General features: G+C 62.9%; 2 protein-coding genes across 3 annotated transcripts; both read right to left on the bottom strand.

The window, feature by feature from the left end:
* Positions 1-1,802: 1,802 nt before the first annotated feature.
* OGFR (opioid growth factor receptor) lies at positions 1,803-10,043 on the bottom strand. 2 transcript variants are annotated; one of them, XM_084888779.1, is made up of 7 exons: positions 9,853-10,043; positions 7,596-7,664; positions 7,055-7,133; positions 4,989-5,067; positions 4,231-4,297; positions 3,549-3,697; positions 1,803-3,067 (listed from the first exon to the last, which is right to left on the bottom strand). In XM_084888779.1, exons 1-7 carry the CDS (start codon positions 9,991-9,993, stop codon positions 2,047-2,049), a joined length of 1,605 nt encoding a protein of 534 aa, XP_084744905.1. In that variant the 5' UTR covers positions 9,994-10,043; the 3' UTR covers positions 1,803-2,046. The 2 variants fall into 2 exon arrangements, with proteins under 2 accessions (XP_084744905.1, XP_084744904.1); XM_084888778.1 differs by having other exon boundaries at positions 9,832-10,042.
* Positions 10,044-12,248: 2,205 nt separating this feature from the next.
* Positions 12,249-17,245, bottom strand: MRGBP (MRG domain binding protein). The gene is made up of 5 exons (XM_084888008.1): positions 17,026-17,245; positions 16,727-16,848; positions 14,976-15,057; positions 14,700-14,774; positions 12,249-14,111 (listed from the first exon to the last, which is right to left on the bottom strand). Exons 1-5 carry the CDS (start codon positions 17,171-17,173, stop codon positions 13,924-13,926), a joined length of 615 nt encoding a protein of 204 aa, XP_084744134.1. The 5' UTR covers positions 17,174-17,245; the 3' UTR covers positions 12,249-13,923.
* Positions 17,246-17,850: the final 605 nt, after the last annotated feature.

Genomic DNA, 17,850 nt, shown 5'->3' with positions numbered 1-17,850 from the left:
CTCTAAGGCTGAGGCAGGTGCTCCGTTTCCCACAAGCCCCTGGCAGCTCAGGGGCCCTTGGATTTGGCAAACTGATTACTCACTCTGGGAGGGGAAGGGGCAGCGCCTGGGGCCAGGTGGCCTCCATGGCCAACCTAGGGGCCACCTACAGGCCCGCCCCAAGATACTTGAACATTTAGAGGTCATTGCATACCGCGTCAGCTTCATTTCCACATGGGGGAACGCAGGACTTTTTAACAAATATACTTTTAAGTATGAGATTTTATTGATTTCAGAGAGGAAGGGAGAGAGATAGAAATACCAATGAGAGAGCATCACTGATTGACTGCATCCTGCATGCCCCACACTAGGGATCAATCTGCCCTGCCCGGGAATTGAACCATGACCTCCTGGTTCATAGGTCGATGCTCAACCCGAGCCACGCCAGCCAGGGGGGGACGCAGGACTTTTGAGACTATGTGAATTCAAATGAGAGGCGATGGGTGAACCATGAAAGGGAGCCTCAGGGAAGCACCTGGCTACAAGAACCCCGTCAGGCTGGGCCACACCCTCAGCTGGGAGGGCGACGTGTATCGGGAAGAATCCAGAGGCCGAGCTCCCGCCCTCTGTGGAACCGGAGCCATGCTGGCTCCTACAGACAGCAGCGGGCTGTGGAAGCTCCACCGCCACCCCAAGCCTGGGGTCTGGGGAGCAAGACCAGTTCCCCCCAACTCCAGCCTCAGTCCCTCCCAGCTGCCCCTCCACTCCCAAGGAAGCCCCGCTGGCCTCCAGCTCCTTCGGGAGCCACCTGGTATCTGGCATCCTGCTCCAGGGCCTGCAACACGCCAGCCCCAGCTCCCAGCAGACCCTTCCCTCGAGCCCCTTCCCACCCCCGAGCGGCCCCTGCCGCCAAGCCCAGCTGCAGTGGCCTGGGCCTGGGGATAGGGGCCAGAGCTTGGGGGTCAGTGTACTGGAGCTGCCTGGCTGTCCCTAGGTCCCCACTGCTGGGCAGACCCAAGGGCGACTCCAGTGGAGCTTCCTTCTGGCATCAAGCTTCTCTGTCTGAACTTGAACCCCACAGGCTCTCACCCAGGACCCGACCACTGGAGTCCCTGACCGGTGTCATCAGCGCTCTCCCTGTGGTGCACAGAGGCCGCTCCCCAGGTGGGTGCTGGAGAGTTCAGGCAGGGCTTCTCCCTCCAAAATGACTTCCAATTTGTCTGTCACATCAGAGCCCCTCCCCCTGCCCTTCCGGGACCCGAACTGTCAAGGCTTTTCATGATCCGCCCCGCAGCTCCCTCCTTCCTCAGGGAGCAGCGAGTCATCCCTTCATTTGTGCAGAGGGAAGTGCGTGCGGCCCTCTGCCAACACCCCCCCCCCCTCAGGAAGGGAGGCCTGGGAGCTCCCCTGCCCTGGGGGAGGGCCTGCTATAGCGGGGATGCACTGTGCCCATGCCAGGTGGGAGGAGCCAAGGTCCTGGGCGGCTGCCTTGGTGTGGAGGGTCAGCAGAGGGCCGTGGCTGGCAGGGCAGGGACAAAGCCACAGAGAACGCCCGGCACTGCACTCTGGTCACTGCACTGAGAATGGGGCAGGCGAGGGTGGGGTTAGACCCTGGGCACTCTGAACACTGCCCCCCGCTGGCGGACTGCCTGTGCCCAGCCTTCCTCCGGCCCGGTAAGAACAAACGCAGCCAAGGAGCCACTCCCCAGCCGCAGGCGCTGTGACCGGGGGCAGCGGCAGGGCAGCCGCCGAGGCCAGAGTGCACCGCTCCCGGAACCAGGCAGTCCACCTCGCCACCCACAGGACCGCTGTCCACACCAAAACACTCGAAACCAAATGCATTTATTCAGAAAAGGCCTGGGCACTGGACTAAGAAAGAGCCCACTCCCACCCAGACCCTCAGCGCGTTTACAAAGGGCTGGCGGCCGGAGGCGGGAGGCAGCGGTGCGGTCAGTGAGGGCTCGGAGTCCGCGGCCTTCCCTGGGGCCGGTGCTCCCTCCGCTGCAGGGACCGGCCAGCCCCGCCGGCGCCGGGCGCCTGGCAATGGGAGGCCGCTGGCCCCACAGCCTACGGCGTCGGGGGCTCGGCCGCCAGCTCCGCCTGCGCCCCCTCGTCCAGTGCAGGTTCCAGGGCAGGTTCCAGTGCTGGTTCGGCGGGGCCCGGGCTCCCGGGGGCCCCCTGCTCCGGCACCCCCTGGCCTTCTGCCTCCTCCTCCTCCTCCTCGCCCACCCCGGCCTCTGGGCGCCCCGGGGGGCCAGGGGGCCAGAGGGGGGCCGGCGTCTGATCCACTTTCCTGCGTTTCCTCACCTCGTCAGCCACCTTGGCCGGCGGGGGCGGGGGGCAGGGCGGCTCGGTCTCCCCGGGCCCCTGGCTGCCCATTTCCTGGGTGCCTGCCCCGCTGCCCTGGCTGAGGGCGCAGCCCTCCAGGTTCAGCGCGATCTTCTCCACCTCCGAGGCGCTCTGGGGGGCCCGCTCCCCCGGGGCCTGCTCCCGCCGATTCGGCTCCAGCTTCCTCTTCTTGCTCTCCTTGGGGCTCGCGGGCTCGGGCCCCTCCTCCCCCTGGCTCCCGGCCCCCTCTCCCAGGTCCCTCTCGGGGGCGCCCTCCTCGGGGGCTCCCTCCTCCCGGGGCTCCGGGTCCGGCGGCGGGGGCCCGGCGGCCGCGCCCTCCAGGCCCTCGCCCCGCCCCGGCCCGCAGGTCCGCCCGGGCGCGCCCGCCGGGAGGGGGGGCGCCGGGAGGGGGCGCTCCGCGGGGCCCGCCTCCCCCTCGGCCGGCGCGGGGCCCGCGGGCAGCGGCGGGCGCGGCGGGGCGCGCGGCCGGGGCCCCCGCAGCCGGTGGTGCGGCGCCCAGACGAACTGGCGGCGCGGCCGGAAGTGCGCCCAGGCGAAGCGCAGCAGCGCGCGGCGCTGGCGCGGGCAGCGCACGGTGAACACGAAGTAGTCCAGCGCGCTCCGCCGCACGGCCGGCAGCTCGCGGCGCACCAGCGTCTCCTCCAGGAAGAAGCGCACCAGCGGCGCCTGGTAGCGCTCCAGGCCCAGCTCGCCCAGCGACTTGAGGATGCGGGTGAGGCGGAGGTTGTTGTGGCTGTGCCTGTGGGGGAGGCGCCAGTGGGCGGGCCGCGAGGCCGCTCCCCCCTCCCACCGGCTGCACCCCCTCCGGGAGCCGAGGCAGGCTGGGTGTAGGAGGCCTCCTCTTGGAGGGGGACTGTCCGCTTGGTCCCACGGACCATCCCTCCCCCCGCAAGGTTAGCGGAGGGTTGGAGGGGGCTCTGTAGGTTGTGATTCATCCCCTGCACTTCCTCCAGACCCCTCCTCGCCTGGCTTCTCAGCAGGCACAGGGGTGCTGTGAAGCTGACCCAGCCCGGTGGGTGGTAGGCCTCCCTAGGCCCTCACACCCTATCAGGCAGCCGCCCCCCCCCCCCCCACACACACACACACAAGCAAGGAGCAGAGTGCTCAGCCTGTCGCTTGCCCCTGCTCCCACAAGGGCTCCCAGGGCACTTGCCAGAACCCTAGCACAGCCCCCTCTCAGCCTGAGACTGGCTGTGCCAGCTGCCCCGCGGGGTCCTCACCTGTTGAGATTCTGAAAGCGCTTCTGGTAGCTTTGTGCTCGGCGCACCTTGCCTGTGTCCCGGTCCTCAAGCTCGATTCCGTAGAACCCCAGCATGAGCTCGTAGGCCCGGACGAACCGCTCCCCAGCTTCCTTGGAGCTTTTAAAGGCCTGGAAAGCAGCCCGGAGAGTGAGAGAGCGAGAGAGCGAGAGAGTTTGCGCGCGCTCAGGAGCCACCCACAGACATCAGCGCACGAGGCCTCCCTCAGGTCTGATCATCTAGAGGCCGGGACTGGACAACTCAGGGTGGAGGGGCCCTATTGCTCCTTAATGTAACCATCTCTGCTCTGAGCCCCACCAGGTCACAGGGCTGTGTCGGCTTCAGTCCGGAAGGAATTCCTCAAGCTGCTGGGAAGCGCTCAGATTTCCCAGGGTGGCATCGGGCACCCGCCATCCCTAGGAGCACGCTGCTCTTCCTGACATGCTCAGTGGCTCCTCATCAATTCCTCTGGGGGCCCTGCTCCAGCCCCATCAAGGCGTGACGAAAGCCAGCCCCTGCCCCAGACGCCCCAAGATAGAGCGATTTCTCTGGAAGACTGTGAGGAGTGCCGAGACAGAGGTGAGGCACATGTTAGAGGGACGGTGATCTGATTAGGGGACTTCTAGCTCCTACCCTCCGAGTGGCTCCCCAGAGGCTCGCTCACCTTGATCTCCCGTCGCGTGAGGGGCTTGGCGTGCCAGTTCACCCCTGGCTCCCGCAGAGGAAACAGCCTGGGGAGGAGATGCAGCAATGCCCTGAGCAGCCTGGGCGGCTCACCACCCGCTGGGCTCAGCACTCAACGCTAGGAGGCTCTCACGATGACCGGGGGGCAGGGGAGCCCAGGGTGGGCATCACAGACCAGGGCACAGGACAGGCACGTGTGGCCGACAGCAGCAAGGGCGACCAGCTAGCCACTTCGCCCCAGCCGGTCAGCTGTCCCTCTCGTTCTCTGTCCTCCCTTTCTCATCATGGATGCTGAGAGTCCCTGTGCCCAGGAGAGGCCCCGGGCACCGTCCTCAAAGACACACCGTTTGCAGGGCTGCCACACGCCACGGTGAGCCCCTCCCACGCAGGACAGGCCGCACCAGCTGCCCCGGCCCACGTGCGGCAGGCTGCCTATCCACCGCCTTCCTGCCCCGTGCAGCCTCCGCTCCCAGCCAGCCACAGAGGCTGCCGCAGCTTAAGAACCCCGGCCTGCAGCGTCTGCGGGGAGCACATCGGGCTTCGGAAAGGACGCAGTGTGCCGGCCAGGTGTGCCTGGCACTGCAGGAAGAGGCTTGCCTGAGCCAGGCCCTCCAGCTCCTCCCCAGGGGTCCAGCACCATCTCAGCCCCCAGCTCTGCCCCTCCTCCCCAGGAGGCCCAGCCCCTCCCCACAGGCCGAGCCCACCTGTGCTCCGAGCCCACGCCTGCCCTCTGCTCACCACTGGATGTAGGAATGGTTGTCCTCCAGGCGGTCGTAGTCGTTCTTCCAATTCTGAAGAATATCCTCAATGAGACAGCCTAGGAGCCCACGGGGACAAGTAGTGAGTCAGCATGGAGCTACTCCAGCTCGCTCGGTCCTGCTTCCCACCTTTTTTAAAAAACCCTAACCCAAGCATTTTCCCCCATAGATTTTTAGACAGAGTGGAAGCGAGGGGGATAGAAACATTGATGTGAGAGACACACATCAACTGGTTGCCTCCTGCACATGCCCAGATTGGCATGGAGATTGAGCCTGCTATGGAGGTAGGTACTCCTGACAAGACAGACTCAAACCTTTGACCCTTCTGTCCGCAGGCCAATGCTCTACCCAATGAGCCAAACTGAGAGCTCCCACCTTTCTTGAGGACCCTGGGCCTCTTGCAGCTTTGAGTTGTACATCTCACGTGATTTTAATTCCCCAATTTAGGCCCTCGGCCTCTGCAACCTGAGAGCAGATGCCAGAGAGAGGACTATGCCCGAGAGGGGACAGGTGCTCCCGGCCTGCACCTGTCTTTGCCAGAGGGTCCTCACTGCCCCTCACACCAGGGCTTGTCATCAGGACTCTGTCCTCATACAGAACCTGCAGCTGAGCCCCACCCCGTAGCTAGTCTTCCATCGGCCGCTGTTTCTACAAAGGGGCAGACAATGAGTATTTGGGGCTGTGCGGCCACATGGCTTCTGTAGCAATTTCGCTGCATCGTGGGGAAACAGCTACAGACCATGAGTTCCAATAACACTTCACTCATAGCCCAGCTGGTGTGATTCAGTAGTTGTGCATCAACCATTGAACCAGGAGGTCACAGTTCAATTCCCAATTGGGGCATATGCCAGGAGGCAACTAATCAATGGTCAATGATTCTCTCTCATCACTAATGTTTCTATCTCTCTCTCCCTCTTCCTTTCTCTCTGAAATCAAGAATATACTAGAGGCCCAGTTCATGAAAATTCATGCACTGGAGGGGAGAGGGGAGGGTCCCTCAGCCCGGCCTGCCCCTCTCACAGTCCAGGAGACCTCAGGGGTGGGAGGCAACCCGGCGATCAGGAAGATGACACCCAGCACACCTCTGCTGCTGCCACTGCCAGCAGCTCAAACCTCGGCTGGCTTTGGTTACCTGAGCCTCGGGCAGCCCTGAGCAGCTGGGGGGCCTGGGGACTCTGGAAGCAGGTGCTCGGAGTGGCTGGACCCATCCCCAGGCTAGCCCGGACTTGCCATTCTCCTGCTACCCCAGCAGGGCTGAGGGGACTGGGCAATCAATTAGCATATTCTCTCCTTATTGGCTGTGAGTGCCACCATCTTTGCGATGGCATGAGGGTCGACTAGCATATTCCCTCTTTATTAGATACACACACACACACACACACACACACACACACACACATGAACTCCACTCATGGACACTGAAATTTGGATTTCATATAATTTTCAAGTCACAAATATTATTCTACCTTAATTTTTTTCCAACCATTTAGAAACGTGATGCCAAAACCGGTTTGGCTCAGTGGATAGAGCGTCGGCTTGCGGACTGAAAGGTCCCAGGTTCGATTCCGGTCAAGGGCATGTACCTTGGTTGTGGGCACATCCCCAGTGGGGGATGTGCAAGAGGCAGCTGATCGATGATTCTCTCTCATCGATGTTTCTAATTCTCTAACCCTCTCTCTTCTCTGTAAAATATCAATAAAATATATTTTAAAAAAAAAAGAAACGTGAGACCACCCTCCCTCCCTAGTTGACACGTGGCTTTCCCACTCAGCAGAGGAGCCAGGTGATGTGACAGAGACCTTGGGGCCTGCAAAGCCATGGGTGTTTACTGCTTGGTTCATCACAGCAAGTTTGCCTGTGGGATCCAAGATGCAGGTTGGGGCCCTGGGGTCCCCTCAGTAGCCTCAGGGGGCCGCTGTGGAGCTACCTGAAAGCTATAGGCCCCAGTGCCCCAGTCCCAGCCCAGGTCCCAGCAGCCCAGGTCCCAGAAGACCCAGAGGCAGAGATGGGAGAGGGGACCTGCAGCTGCAGGCGTCCAGCACGCACCATTGGGCAGGAACGGGGTCTCATTCCTGTAGAAACTCAGGTTTGGCATGTCACCGTTGCTGTCCCCTTCTGTCAAATCCTAAAGAGCCAAAGAGAGCGCCGGTGACATCATCAGAAACATCTGGCCTCCCTGGGCCCTCAGATTACAGCTCTCCTGGGGGAGGGACATCTGCTCTCCACTGGAAAACACCAGACATCCTGAAGGCTGGGGAGGACCCCTAGGGTCAGCACCCTCCTCTGACCTCCTCCTCCTCCCCACGTGGCCATGCTAGGAGGTCACTTCTTCTGCACCCAGAGGCAGCCCAAGGGCTTCCTTCCTGAGGCTCCTGGTGCGGAGGGCAGGGGCTGAGGACCCAGGAGACCACCGCGGGGCAGGCGGTGTGGGCCTCATGTGGCTGTGCCGTGAGCTGGCACCAGGACGCCTAAGAAAGGCAAGGGCACTGAAGCCCCAGAGGCGGGGCCTCATCTGGGTGGAATGGAAGGCGGGGTTTTGCCCCAGGGGGGCTGCGAGGGTTCAAGGGTGCGACAGGCAGCTACGTACCGGGTAGTGGTGCCGGTACCTGCGTGTGTCCCGCACGGCTCTCCAGTTTAGGGACTCTATCCTCCTAGACTGGGAAGAGAAGAGAGAGGATGAGACCCCATGGGAGATGCCCCCCTTCCTAGAGGCCTGCCAGCAAGCAGACCGCCCCTCCCCGTGAGCCCCATCCTGGTGAGGGCAGCAGGACCTGGGCCAGATGTCAATAAAACCAGACGAGCCCAGAGTGGTTGGAGTGAGGCCTGCCCCCTGCTCAGCCCTCAGCACCCCTGGGCTCATGGGGACATGCTTGGGGGGCAGCCCTCCAATCTCCAGCTTCACTTCCTCCTCTGTCTGCTGGCCAGCCCCCTCAGCTGCAGTTATGTCTCCCCGGGAAACCCGCCTCCCGTCGCACTTCCTCCTTGCACCGGGCTGGAAACAGCCACCAGGCTTGTGCCCAAGGACAGTGTCTTGCCGCTTCCAGCCCTAGGAGGGCCCAAACGCTCGTCACAGGGTCTGATGGAGAAACGAACGATCCCACCAATCCCACTCTCCTGGCAGCACGTCAGAGGCTCCTGGCTTCCCTCCGCACCCAGCAGCCCTGTCTCCACAGGCCCAGCACCCTGGGGTCCTGGGAAGGATGGAGGTGACTGTGAGCAGGAAGCTAAGGAAGTGCAGCCCACCCACCTATGACGGGGCAGGGGCACGGGCAGGGCTCAGGCTGTCTGACTGAGGCTGGGGGATGGAGGGGGCAGGGCAGAGGTAGCTCAGCCTGGGGAGACAGCTGGCTCCCAGGACCTGGAAGAGCCAAGAAGTGCTGGAGGGGTCGGGAGGCCAGGTCTGCCACTGCGGCTCCAGGCTCCAGCCCCTCCCCACTCCCCAACACCCCTCAACGGTCTGACCTCCAGCCGGGCCCAGGGCTGCCCTCTGCCAGCTGGTTAGGTTCTCTCCTACAGGCCAAGGGCCAGAGAACAAACCGGAACTCAGCAGTGCATTCCCACTTCTCTACCAGTTTCTGTTTCTCCTTCCCCTGGGCCAGCGGGCACCACACGGGGCAGCACTGCAGGGTGGAGTCCTCCGGGAAGGGGTCAGAGGGTCAAGGGCATCGTCCAGGGTGGGCAAGGCGCCAGAGCAGGCCTCCAGCAGCGTGGGCTGTGGAACTGTGGGAGGACAGCATTCTCTACCTAGCCCTCACCACACCTGCTGGGGTCAGAACCCGATTCCTGCCCGGTGACTCCAAGCCCATGACCCGACCACGGCCCAGCCCGCCTCCTCAGGGAACTTGTCCCTGGCCCAAACACGGGGTGCGCCTAGGCCGCTGCCTTTCCGAGACACAGGAGCCCCTCGGGTCCTCGCATGGATCACTAAGACGTTCCGTTAAATCTGAAAACCAGCGTTCTCTAGCCCGGGAGTCATCCAGAGACCACCTGTTTCTAGATTCTCTGTACACGCAGTTAAGACACTTTAATCCAAAAGCAACTGGGACACAGGGTGAGGCTACCATTCTGGCTACCACCCTCCCTAACTCCTGGGCCCAGCAGGAGCAACGGCCCCCACACCCCAGTGAGCGCTGGCAAACTGCCCCTGCTAACAAGTAACCAGTGGCAAGACAAGTACTGGATGGCAACAAAAGTAACAGGGTAACCAGAAGTAACCACCGGGCCAGGGGGGACCCCGGCTCCCACGCCAGGAGGGGCAGGCCAGCCCCGCCCAGAGGAACAGCCGGAGGGTCAGGTGTGGAGGGCGGGAGAGTGGGAACAAGCCAGGTGCTCCCTGAGGGCACAGGAGGCTGGGAGGGAGGCAGGCAGGGCGGTGGAGGGGCCCGCACTGAGCGCTGGGATCTAGGAGACAGAGCCACGGGCCTGGAGGTGGACGTGACAGGGAGGAGGTCAAGGATGTGCCCGGGGCATCCTTTTGAGGAAGTGTCACTGCCACACAGATTCAGTCCTGGGCACTGTCTTAGGGTGGCCCTGGGTCTCTCTTCAAAGCCTCCTGTCTGGGTCCGGTGGGGGGTGGGGGCGGCAAGCAGGGGCAGATCCAGGGTGTCCATCAGGTAATGAGGGGGCAGGAGGACCATGGCTGGAGAGGGAGTTGGGCCCCAAGTCGGGTCTCCAGAGATGCCCCTATCCCCCCCACTCCCGGCCGGGGGAGGGGAGGGGCAGTTTTCCCCAGATCACGCCTGGCCCCCATTCTGGGTGCGGGGGTCACGGTCTCGGGGTGCGGTCTCCCGGGCGGGGGGGGGGGGGGCGGTGCGGGGCTGCACCTGCCGCGCGCTGGGCCGCACCTCCTCATCCTCTTCCTCGTCCTCGGCCTCTCCCAGGGCGCCGGCCTCGCCATCGTCGTCGTCGCCGGCGCTCGGGCCCCCGCCGTCCTCCTCCTCCTCGTCCTCGTCCTCCCAGGTGGAATCGAGGTCCGGGTCCTCCATGCTCGGTGGCGGCGGGACGCGCTCCGCCGGAAGCGAAAGTGAAACCGGAGGAAACGCGGGGGCGGGGCGGGGGCGGGGCCTCCGCCCGCCCGGGCCCGCCCTGGAAGCACGTGCCTGGGGCTGCCAGTCCGACCGCCCCAATCCAAAAATCCCCCTTCCCTGGCCAGAACGTCTCCCCTGCAGGGTATCGCCCTCCCAAGATGCCAGCCCGGGACTCTCACAGGGAGGCTGCCCCGTGAAGAACAGCCCTGAGGCTGTCCACAGAGGGTGCCTGTCCCTAGATCCCTCCCAGATCACCTCCCATCGGGGATTTCCCCCATGTGCTCCCCTCCGAGGACGCCCCTGAAGGACATGCCTCCCCAGATGTCCCTTCCCCCAGAGAATGCCCTCGGAGGATGCCCTCGGGAGGGGATTGCCTGGAAGCTGTTCCCCGAGGAATCTACCCACCAGGATGCCCTGCAGTGTCAGCTGGTGTGCGGTCCATCAGACGCTGGTTTGGGAAGCCACCTATGTACCTCCAAGCTCCTGACTGTGGGTCAGAGGGCGCTGTGTCCCCTCCACTGGGGCTCACAGCGGCAGTTTGCTCCTTGGAGGCCAGCAGGAGAGTGAGCAGCGCCCCGAGTCACTGCGCCCCAACCCCAGGCGGCACCCAGGAGCTGGGAGGTGAAAATTACCTGCAGCTGCAATGTCCCTGACTGTGGGCCCCTATGCAACCTTGGCTCTGACGTCTGCTGGGTGACAAGTGCTCCAGCAAGGTGGGTGACGCCCCTCAGATGAAACTTGGGAGTGGTTGCCTAGGACCGCACCGCGTTGTCATCACAAAGCAGCCAACACCGGCCAGCGCAGGCTAGGCCGTGAGGAGAGTGGCCTGTGGGTGCCGGGGCCACCGGAGAGCGCACACCCAGCCTGCAGGGTGCGGGGGGGGGGTGGGGGTGGGGGGCGCTGGCTGTCCTGGCCCCGGAGAGGTCTGGCTGCCTGTGCCGGGAGGTGCTGCTCCTCCTACCGCGCAGCTGATGGCAGCCGAGAGGGGACAGAGACTTCTATGGCCCAGGAGCTCAGGGGAGGCCTGCTTGGTGCCGGAGCCACGGCTCCCGGACAGGTCAACCTCCGCACAGCCCACCTGGCCGGAGCTGTCTGCTCCCCTTTCTAACAGGACAGAGGTGACACCCCAAAGGACCGGAGCTCTGGGTATTTCCCGGGTACATTTCCTGGGCGGTGGGGCCAGTCCACCGGCCTGGCGAGGGGCCTTGCTTGTTAGCCCATTTGCAGTTGGCCTTGGACCCTGGCTATGCCGCTGGGTAGAAGGGCTCCTCTGATGGAGGCTTTGGGTGCTGGGCTGTGGGTCACTCCGGGTTTGCTGATCTGGGAGCTTTGGGGTTGGCAGGTCCCTTCTCTGTGAGCCCGGCTTCACCACCTCAGCCTACCATTCAGTTTACCCACTGCTGCCTCCTGCCAGGGCCAGGACTGTAGGCCTCTTTATTAAGACACTGCCGACTGCTGCTTCATGAATGATGGCTACACCCATCACCCCACAGACTCTGCTGTGAGAACAGCTGGGGTCTGGGATGCCACGTGGGCACAGCACTCCAGGCGGCTTGTTGCCCAGGTGCGTGAGGTGGCCGAGAGCATCCCACCAGGGCCACATCCGCAGGCCTCACGCTGCCCCTGTGCTTGGCCGGGCTCTTTGTAGGATCTGGCTGAGGCGAATCAGGCTAGACCTGCCCTAACACTTTCCTCAGGCAAAAGCAGATTCGGCCATGTTCTTTGGCCCAAGTCTGCCCCCTACTCAACCAGCCTTGGGGGCGTGCCCACTGCCGCAGTAAGTGTCCAAAACTTCTTGGGAGCCCGCAGTCCTTCTGGATCCCCCTTGGGGGGCTGGGCCAGAGCAGGGACCCTGAGGCCACACCACCTGGTTCCCACCTGCATGAGTGCGGAAAGCGCTGCTCGCCGAGTTGCAGGACTGTGCTGCTTTCTCTTCTGTAGGCCTTCGTCTCTAAGGCCCCCCCCATTGTTTTCTTGTTCAGATAATATCCATGCCACCTGGTGATGTGCCACGTCACAGACTGGACCCCTCGGCTGGGAGACATCCCGTGCCACAGGTGCCTGGGAGGCTGACCTGCACGCACCCCGCAGCCATTGGGACTGACTCACGGGAGCTGTGCTGGCGCGGGCCGAGCTGCCCTGGGCATGGCAGTGTCTGCTCAGGACAGGGGAGCGGGCCACCTGCCCACCCTTCTAACATGCAGTAAAACGTTAACTGAAACAAGGCAGGTTTATTGATGGGCTTTTACAGCAAATTCTGAGGCCCCTGAAGACGTTGTTCCAGGTGGGGTTTCCCAGGAAATCTAGATGGGAGCCCCTCCCGTGCCGAGTGCCACCCCAGATTTCTCTCATGTATCACAACTCTGGACCTGGCAGAGTGGGTACTAAATGAGGGTGGTGGATACTGGCAGTGAGGGGGAGGCCAAGGGGCATACCTCCCTGCATGTGTTCTAGAACTCTCTAGAAGGCAGACCGCTGCTCTCTTCCCATGAGGAGTTATTGCCTGCTCTGCTGTGAGGACAGTTGGGAGCATGGTGTGTGCTGTGCAGACCTCTGAGACTGCATCACTGGGCAAGCGCAGGGGCATGAGGGTGTGGGGTAGGCAGCCTCGACCACCTGGGTTCCGTCTAGATCCCTGTTCCATGCGGCAGGTGCTGACACACCATGGGGCCCCCAAGCCTCGGAGGGCAAGCTTCTGCTGCAGTAACAGTGCAGGGTGGACGCTGAGCAGCGGCTCAGGGTTAGCAGACCCTGGTATAGACACTATGCCAAGTACCGTCGGCCTGCTGGGAGGCAGGCTGCCAGCAATGTCTTCAAGGCCCAAGGAATGGGTCTGGCGCGACCAGCCTCCTACCTGGGCGGCCTCTCGCACAGGGTCCTGGACGGGCTGCAGCACGTTCTGACTTCCTGCGCCCAGACGGTGGGAGGCTGCTGGGTGGGCGGGATTCAGTGGCCCGTTGCCGGTGTGCCGACTGGCTCCCCATCACTCGGTGGACTTCTGCTGGGCACAACAGTCAGCTCCGGGCACCGAGGGCCTGTCAGTCACTCACACTCTGCACCTGTCACCCGTGACTCACATTGTATCAAGTGAGTCAAGTACATCTAAGTGTACGCTTAGTTATCAATCTTGGGAAAATAAAGACTTCCTACTATAGCCAAAGCAACTGCTTTTGGTATGAAAATCACACAAGCCCAGGTTGCTTTCTGTGCTTTAATGCTCCACAGGCCCCCGGCCCGGCCATCAGCTCCTGTCTGGCCTCCCTCCCCTCACTCATTTGGTCTGTGCAAGTTACTCAGTAATACAAAAATAACCACAAATTCTCTGTGTCTGGCATATAAAAACTGAGCAAAAATTATCCCATCACTCATTACCTTAAAACAAACACCTTGGAAAAAATACAACCTAGGTTTTTAACTTCTGCAGTATTTTTTCATATAAAACACTAGTAAAATAGGCTTCTTAGAAATTAAATAGTGAAATATCAACCACATTATACACATCGTTACAGTACAAGTGAATGAGGCCAAGCACCCAGCTGTGTCTCAGGCGCTGAGGGAGGGGCTGCCGCACGCAGCTCGTGTGGCCTTTCTCCTGAGGACGCCGTCACTTGAGCAAGCGCAGCGGACAGATGGACAGATGGACAGACGGCCCAGCGGGAAGACGGTGCTCTGGGCGGGCGGGGACACGGCATTGCTGCTCGTTCCTCCAGGTCTCTCGGGCATGCAGCTGCAGCTCGGGCGGCTGGGGCACAGAGCAGCGGAACGGACACAGCACACTCCGCCGAAGCCGGGATCCTGTTTCTAGGGGTGTGGGTGCCACAGGCTGCGGGGCCCAGGGCGGGCAGCAGGGGCCGAGCACTGGACCCCTGCCAGCCCTTCTCTGAGGAGCTAAGTTCGGCGCCGCTTGGCAGCACTGGGGCTGGAGGGGTTGCTGTTGGCCGTCAGGACCTTGTCGGTGACTCGGCTGCGCTTGCGCTTGTCCACCCCTTCCTTGGCCCCCAAGTCTGAGGAGTTCTTGTCTCTGTCTTTGCTGCACTTTTCGGTTGCTTTCCCCAAGCTTCCTGAAGATGAAAAAACTGGGAAACAAAATCATTTGGCTGAAAACAGAATATCCAGAATTTTATTTCTTCTTCTTGTTCAGTTAGAAAATTCTGTATCTACGAATTAGATAGAATCTATGACGCTCTGAACCCACAAGCTTCTCCTGAGCTGGGGACGCCCGCCCGGCCCGCAGAGCACTGGTCCTCCTGAGGGTGTGCCCTCCGTGGGGCCTCGGGCAGCAGCGCTCAGGCCGCAGGACCCGCCCTGGCCGCCACTCGCGCCTGTGCTGCAGGGTGGAGCCGGCTTTGCTACTCAGTTTGTCCTGTACTGGGGCCTCCGGCACTGCCCACTGGGTCCACCTGACTGGGCCCGCCGGTGCCCGGGGCCACCCTGTGGTTCATTCATGGTGTCGGCCACATGCACGATGTCCATGCCCGGCGAGGCTCCTGCCCGAGCAGATGGAAGCTGCCTTTCAACTGCTGGACCAGACAGAGTAGCTGTGGCTGCAACGGGCTAGAAATACAGGCTGGGACCTGCGCTGCACCCTGCGGGAAGGCCTTGCCAGGGGTGGGTGCTGTGTCCCCCGGGACCTCGTGGAGGGACAGGAGAAGCTACTCACTCACCATCATCAGCCCCATTGTGGGGGTCCATGTCTTCCTTCATTTCCTCCTTCATTTCCTCTTCAATGGTCACTTTTCCTGTGGGAGACAGCTGCCTTCAGAGCGCCCACGCTACCAGGTGGCTGCGCCTGGCACCACCCGGGTGGCTCAGCTGAGGCTGCTCCCGACCACCCGGTGGGCCGAGCAGCACAGCCAGAGAGCCTCGCTCTTCCTTCAGCACCACCCGTGGCCCACCTCCCGCCTTCCCTATTCCCAAACCTAACCGTGTCCAAGTCTCACCTTCGCGGACTTCCTGAATGATTTCTTCCGGGAGGACAAAGTTCCTCTCTGGATTTGGGAATGGAAGAATCTCAGACTCGTGCTGATGGCAAATAGGAAGTTTAGTTTTTTTAAGAAACAAAAAAGATGACGTGATTTTAGCAAGTGACTAACAATGTGTAAGAGCCACCACAGGAGCACCCAGTGAGTGCACAGTGTCGCCCTGAGGCTGCGGAGGTGGGCAGGCCATAGACAGGGAGGGCACAGCTCCAGCGCCAGCCAGGCAGGAGTCTTGGTGAGAAGTCAGTGTCACCTGAGATGTGCCGGCCGCCTCCCCACCGGCACATGCCTCAGGGCAGAGCCTCGGCAGCTGCCACGCGCTCAAGGGCAGGGGCAGGGGCAGCCCAGCAGCCTGGAGACAGGGCGTGTGGGCTGGGAAAGCCATGCTACAGAAAGAGGTAAGGAGAGCAGAGCCCGAGGCCCCGACGGCTTGTCAGGTTCCGCCTGTCCTGCCCGTCACGTGCCAGGAGGGACAGGGACCGGATACACGGAACACCGGATGAGGGAAGGTGAATTGGTGGGAGGGGATTCGGGAAACGGGCTTCCACCGCCACCCAATGGGAGCCATGTCAAGCCAGGCAGCCCGCCGTCACCATGCTGATCAGCATCTCTGGCCGCAGGGACCCACCGGCTGCTGGACCCCTGGCCACTCTGGGGGGCGGGGGGGAGGGGGTCCAGGGACTTGTGCTAACAAGGGTCTAGGCAGTACCATCCCTGAGGTCTTGCTCATACCTGAGCAACAGGCCATGACAGGAAGAGGGAGAGGGCTGCTGTCCTGAGCAGAGAGCCCTGGGTGTACCCTGCAGCCTCCGGGCCTGTCATGTCGGCCTCCTGCGCTAGTGTCTGGGCTTCAGAGCTGCCTGCCTGTCTCCCCTAGGACACCAGGCTCTGCTGCTCTCATCTCCATGTACCACTTCCGCCCCCAGCAGCCTGAAGTCAGAGTGGGAAGAGCCTGGGGTCCACGTGACCCCACACATGTCAGACATGGGAGCTTTGCTGAGTGCAGGCCTCCCTCAGCCCCGTACCCAAGGCCACCCCAGGACCCCTCTAGGGCAGCAGCGGACCCTCAAAGGGGTTGTACATAAACAGCAGCCAGCTCAGGGCACAGCTGTGACCCACGACGAGCAGAGGCAAAGGACTTGCCGGAGGTCGACAAGATGCAAGGGACAGCACAGGGTCTGGACAAAGGCCGGGGGGCTGGCAAGCCTCCCCTCACCCAGCTTAGGCTCCTGCCTGGACCCCAGGTGCCTCAACCCCAGGTGGGTGCCCTCCTCTGATCTCCTGCTGTTCCTCTGTGGGGACCACCTAGGTAACCTGGACAGCTGGGAGTCCCATGAGGCCTGAAGCCCTGCCTGTCTGGTTCTCACAGAAGCCACCACATTCACCTTAACCTGACCGGAATGTGGGCACTGCCTGCCTGGAGCACTCCTGGGACCTCCCATAGGACAGATGCCCGCGTGAGGGCCCCCTCCCTTGGGCCTGGGCTCCGGCGTTACCTCCCTGGAGAGACTTTCACTGATCACCAATCTCCAGAAGGTTCTGCACAGGTAACGGCTGTCATCACTAGGTCTGTGCTTTAGCCCCACTCGGAGCTACCTGGCTGAATGAATGGTGCCTGCGAGGACACAGGCTCTGAGGACAGACCGAGGAGTCTGGAGGGGACAGCGCTGCCAGCGCCTCTGGGGGGACTGGGAGGGCGGGGCCCAGCTCACCAGCGCCTGCATGTCATACATGGTGCTCAGGTGGTCCCAGATGACCTTGGACGGCACCTGCCTGCCGATGTTCTGGCTGAACTTGTCCCTGATACAGATCATGTGGAAGTGCCGGTTCACACCTGCGGAGAAGGCTCAGGTCAGAGGGGGCGGAGGGCAGGGGCGTTGGGGAAGGGGTAAAGAAGGGCAGAGGCGGGCGCCGCACCGGGCAGGGTCGGGAGGAGGGGGCTCCGCCCGGCGCGCGCCCCTGGCCGTTGCCGGCTCGCCCCGCCCCCACGCAGTCCGCGGCGCCCGCTCACCGACGGGCTTGTGGCCCAGCATGGCGTGGAAGAGGCACACCTCCACCTCCGGGCTCCACACCACCGTCTCCTCGGCGGGGCTGGTGGCCGCCTCCCCCGGCCCCTTGTCGCCCGCCGCGCCCCCGCCGCCCACCTCGGCCTCCCCCATGGCCCGGCTCAGCGACGAGCCCCCGGCGGGAGCGGCGGGGCACGGCTCGGCGCAAGCGCACTGGCCGGGGAGCGTGCTCTGCGCTCAGCACGCAGGCGCAGGCTCAGCGGAGGGTGGGTCCCGGCGCGCGTCTGCGGCGCCCCCTGGCGGCGCGGCCGAGTAACGCAGCGCGGACCTCCGGAAATGGAGATTTGGGGAAAGGGATGGTGGCGCTCTAAATTAGGTCGGGGCGATCGCTGCACAACTCTGGGTAAGCCCCGTCGAATGTAAATGGCGGAACTGCAAATTACACCCCAATAAAGCGATTAAGAAATAAGAACAGGCCACAGTCAGTTCCGCCAGTGTGGGCTTTACAGGATTCTATTGCCTCTGGTCCGAGCGCTACACAAAGCGGCTTCTGCGCGACGGGGAAGGATCCTGACGCAGACGCCCAAGCCGGTGGCCCCGGAGGGTTAGCCCGGGCAGCGGCCGGGGCCAGGCCTGGTGGGGCCCCGGAGAGGCCCCGGAGCAAGTTAACTGCGGTCCGCCCCCGGGCGTGGCCGAGGCAGGGCCGGGCCGGGGCCCGCTAGTCGGCGCCCAAACCGCGGCCAGGCGGAGTCTTGCCCTGGGGCGTGGTCAAGATGGGGCTGCGGGCTGGGAGGCAGGAGCCCCAGGACGAATCAAAGCAGCACCCAAGC

This window comes from Pipistrellus hanaki (assembly GCF_964339955.1).
Source record: "Pipistrellus hanaki genome assembly, chromosome: 6".
Classification (NCBI taxonomy): Eukaryota; Metazoa; Chordata; class Mammalia; order Chiroptera; family Vespertilionidae; genus Pipistrellus; species Pipistrellus hanaki.
This window is presented reverse-complemented; position numbering and strand designations above follow the sequence as displayed.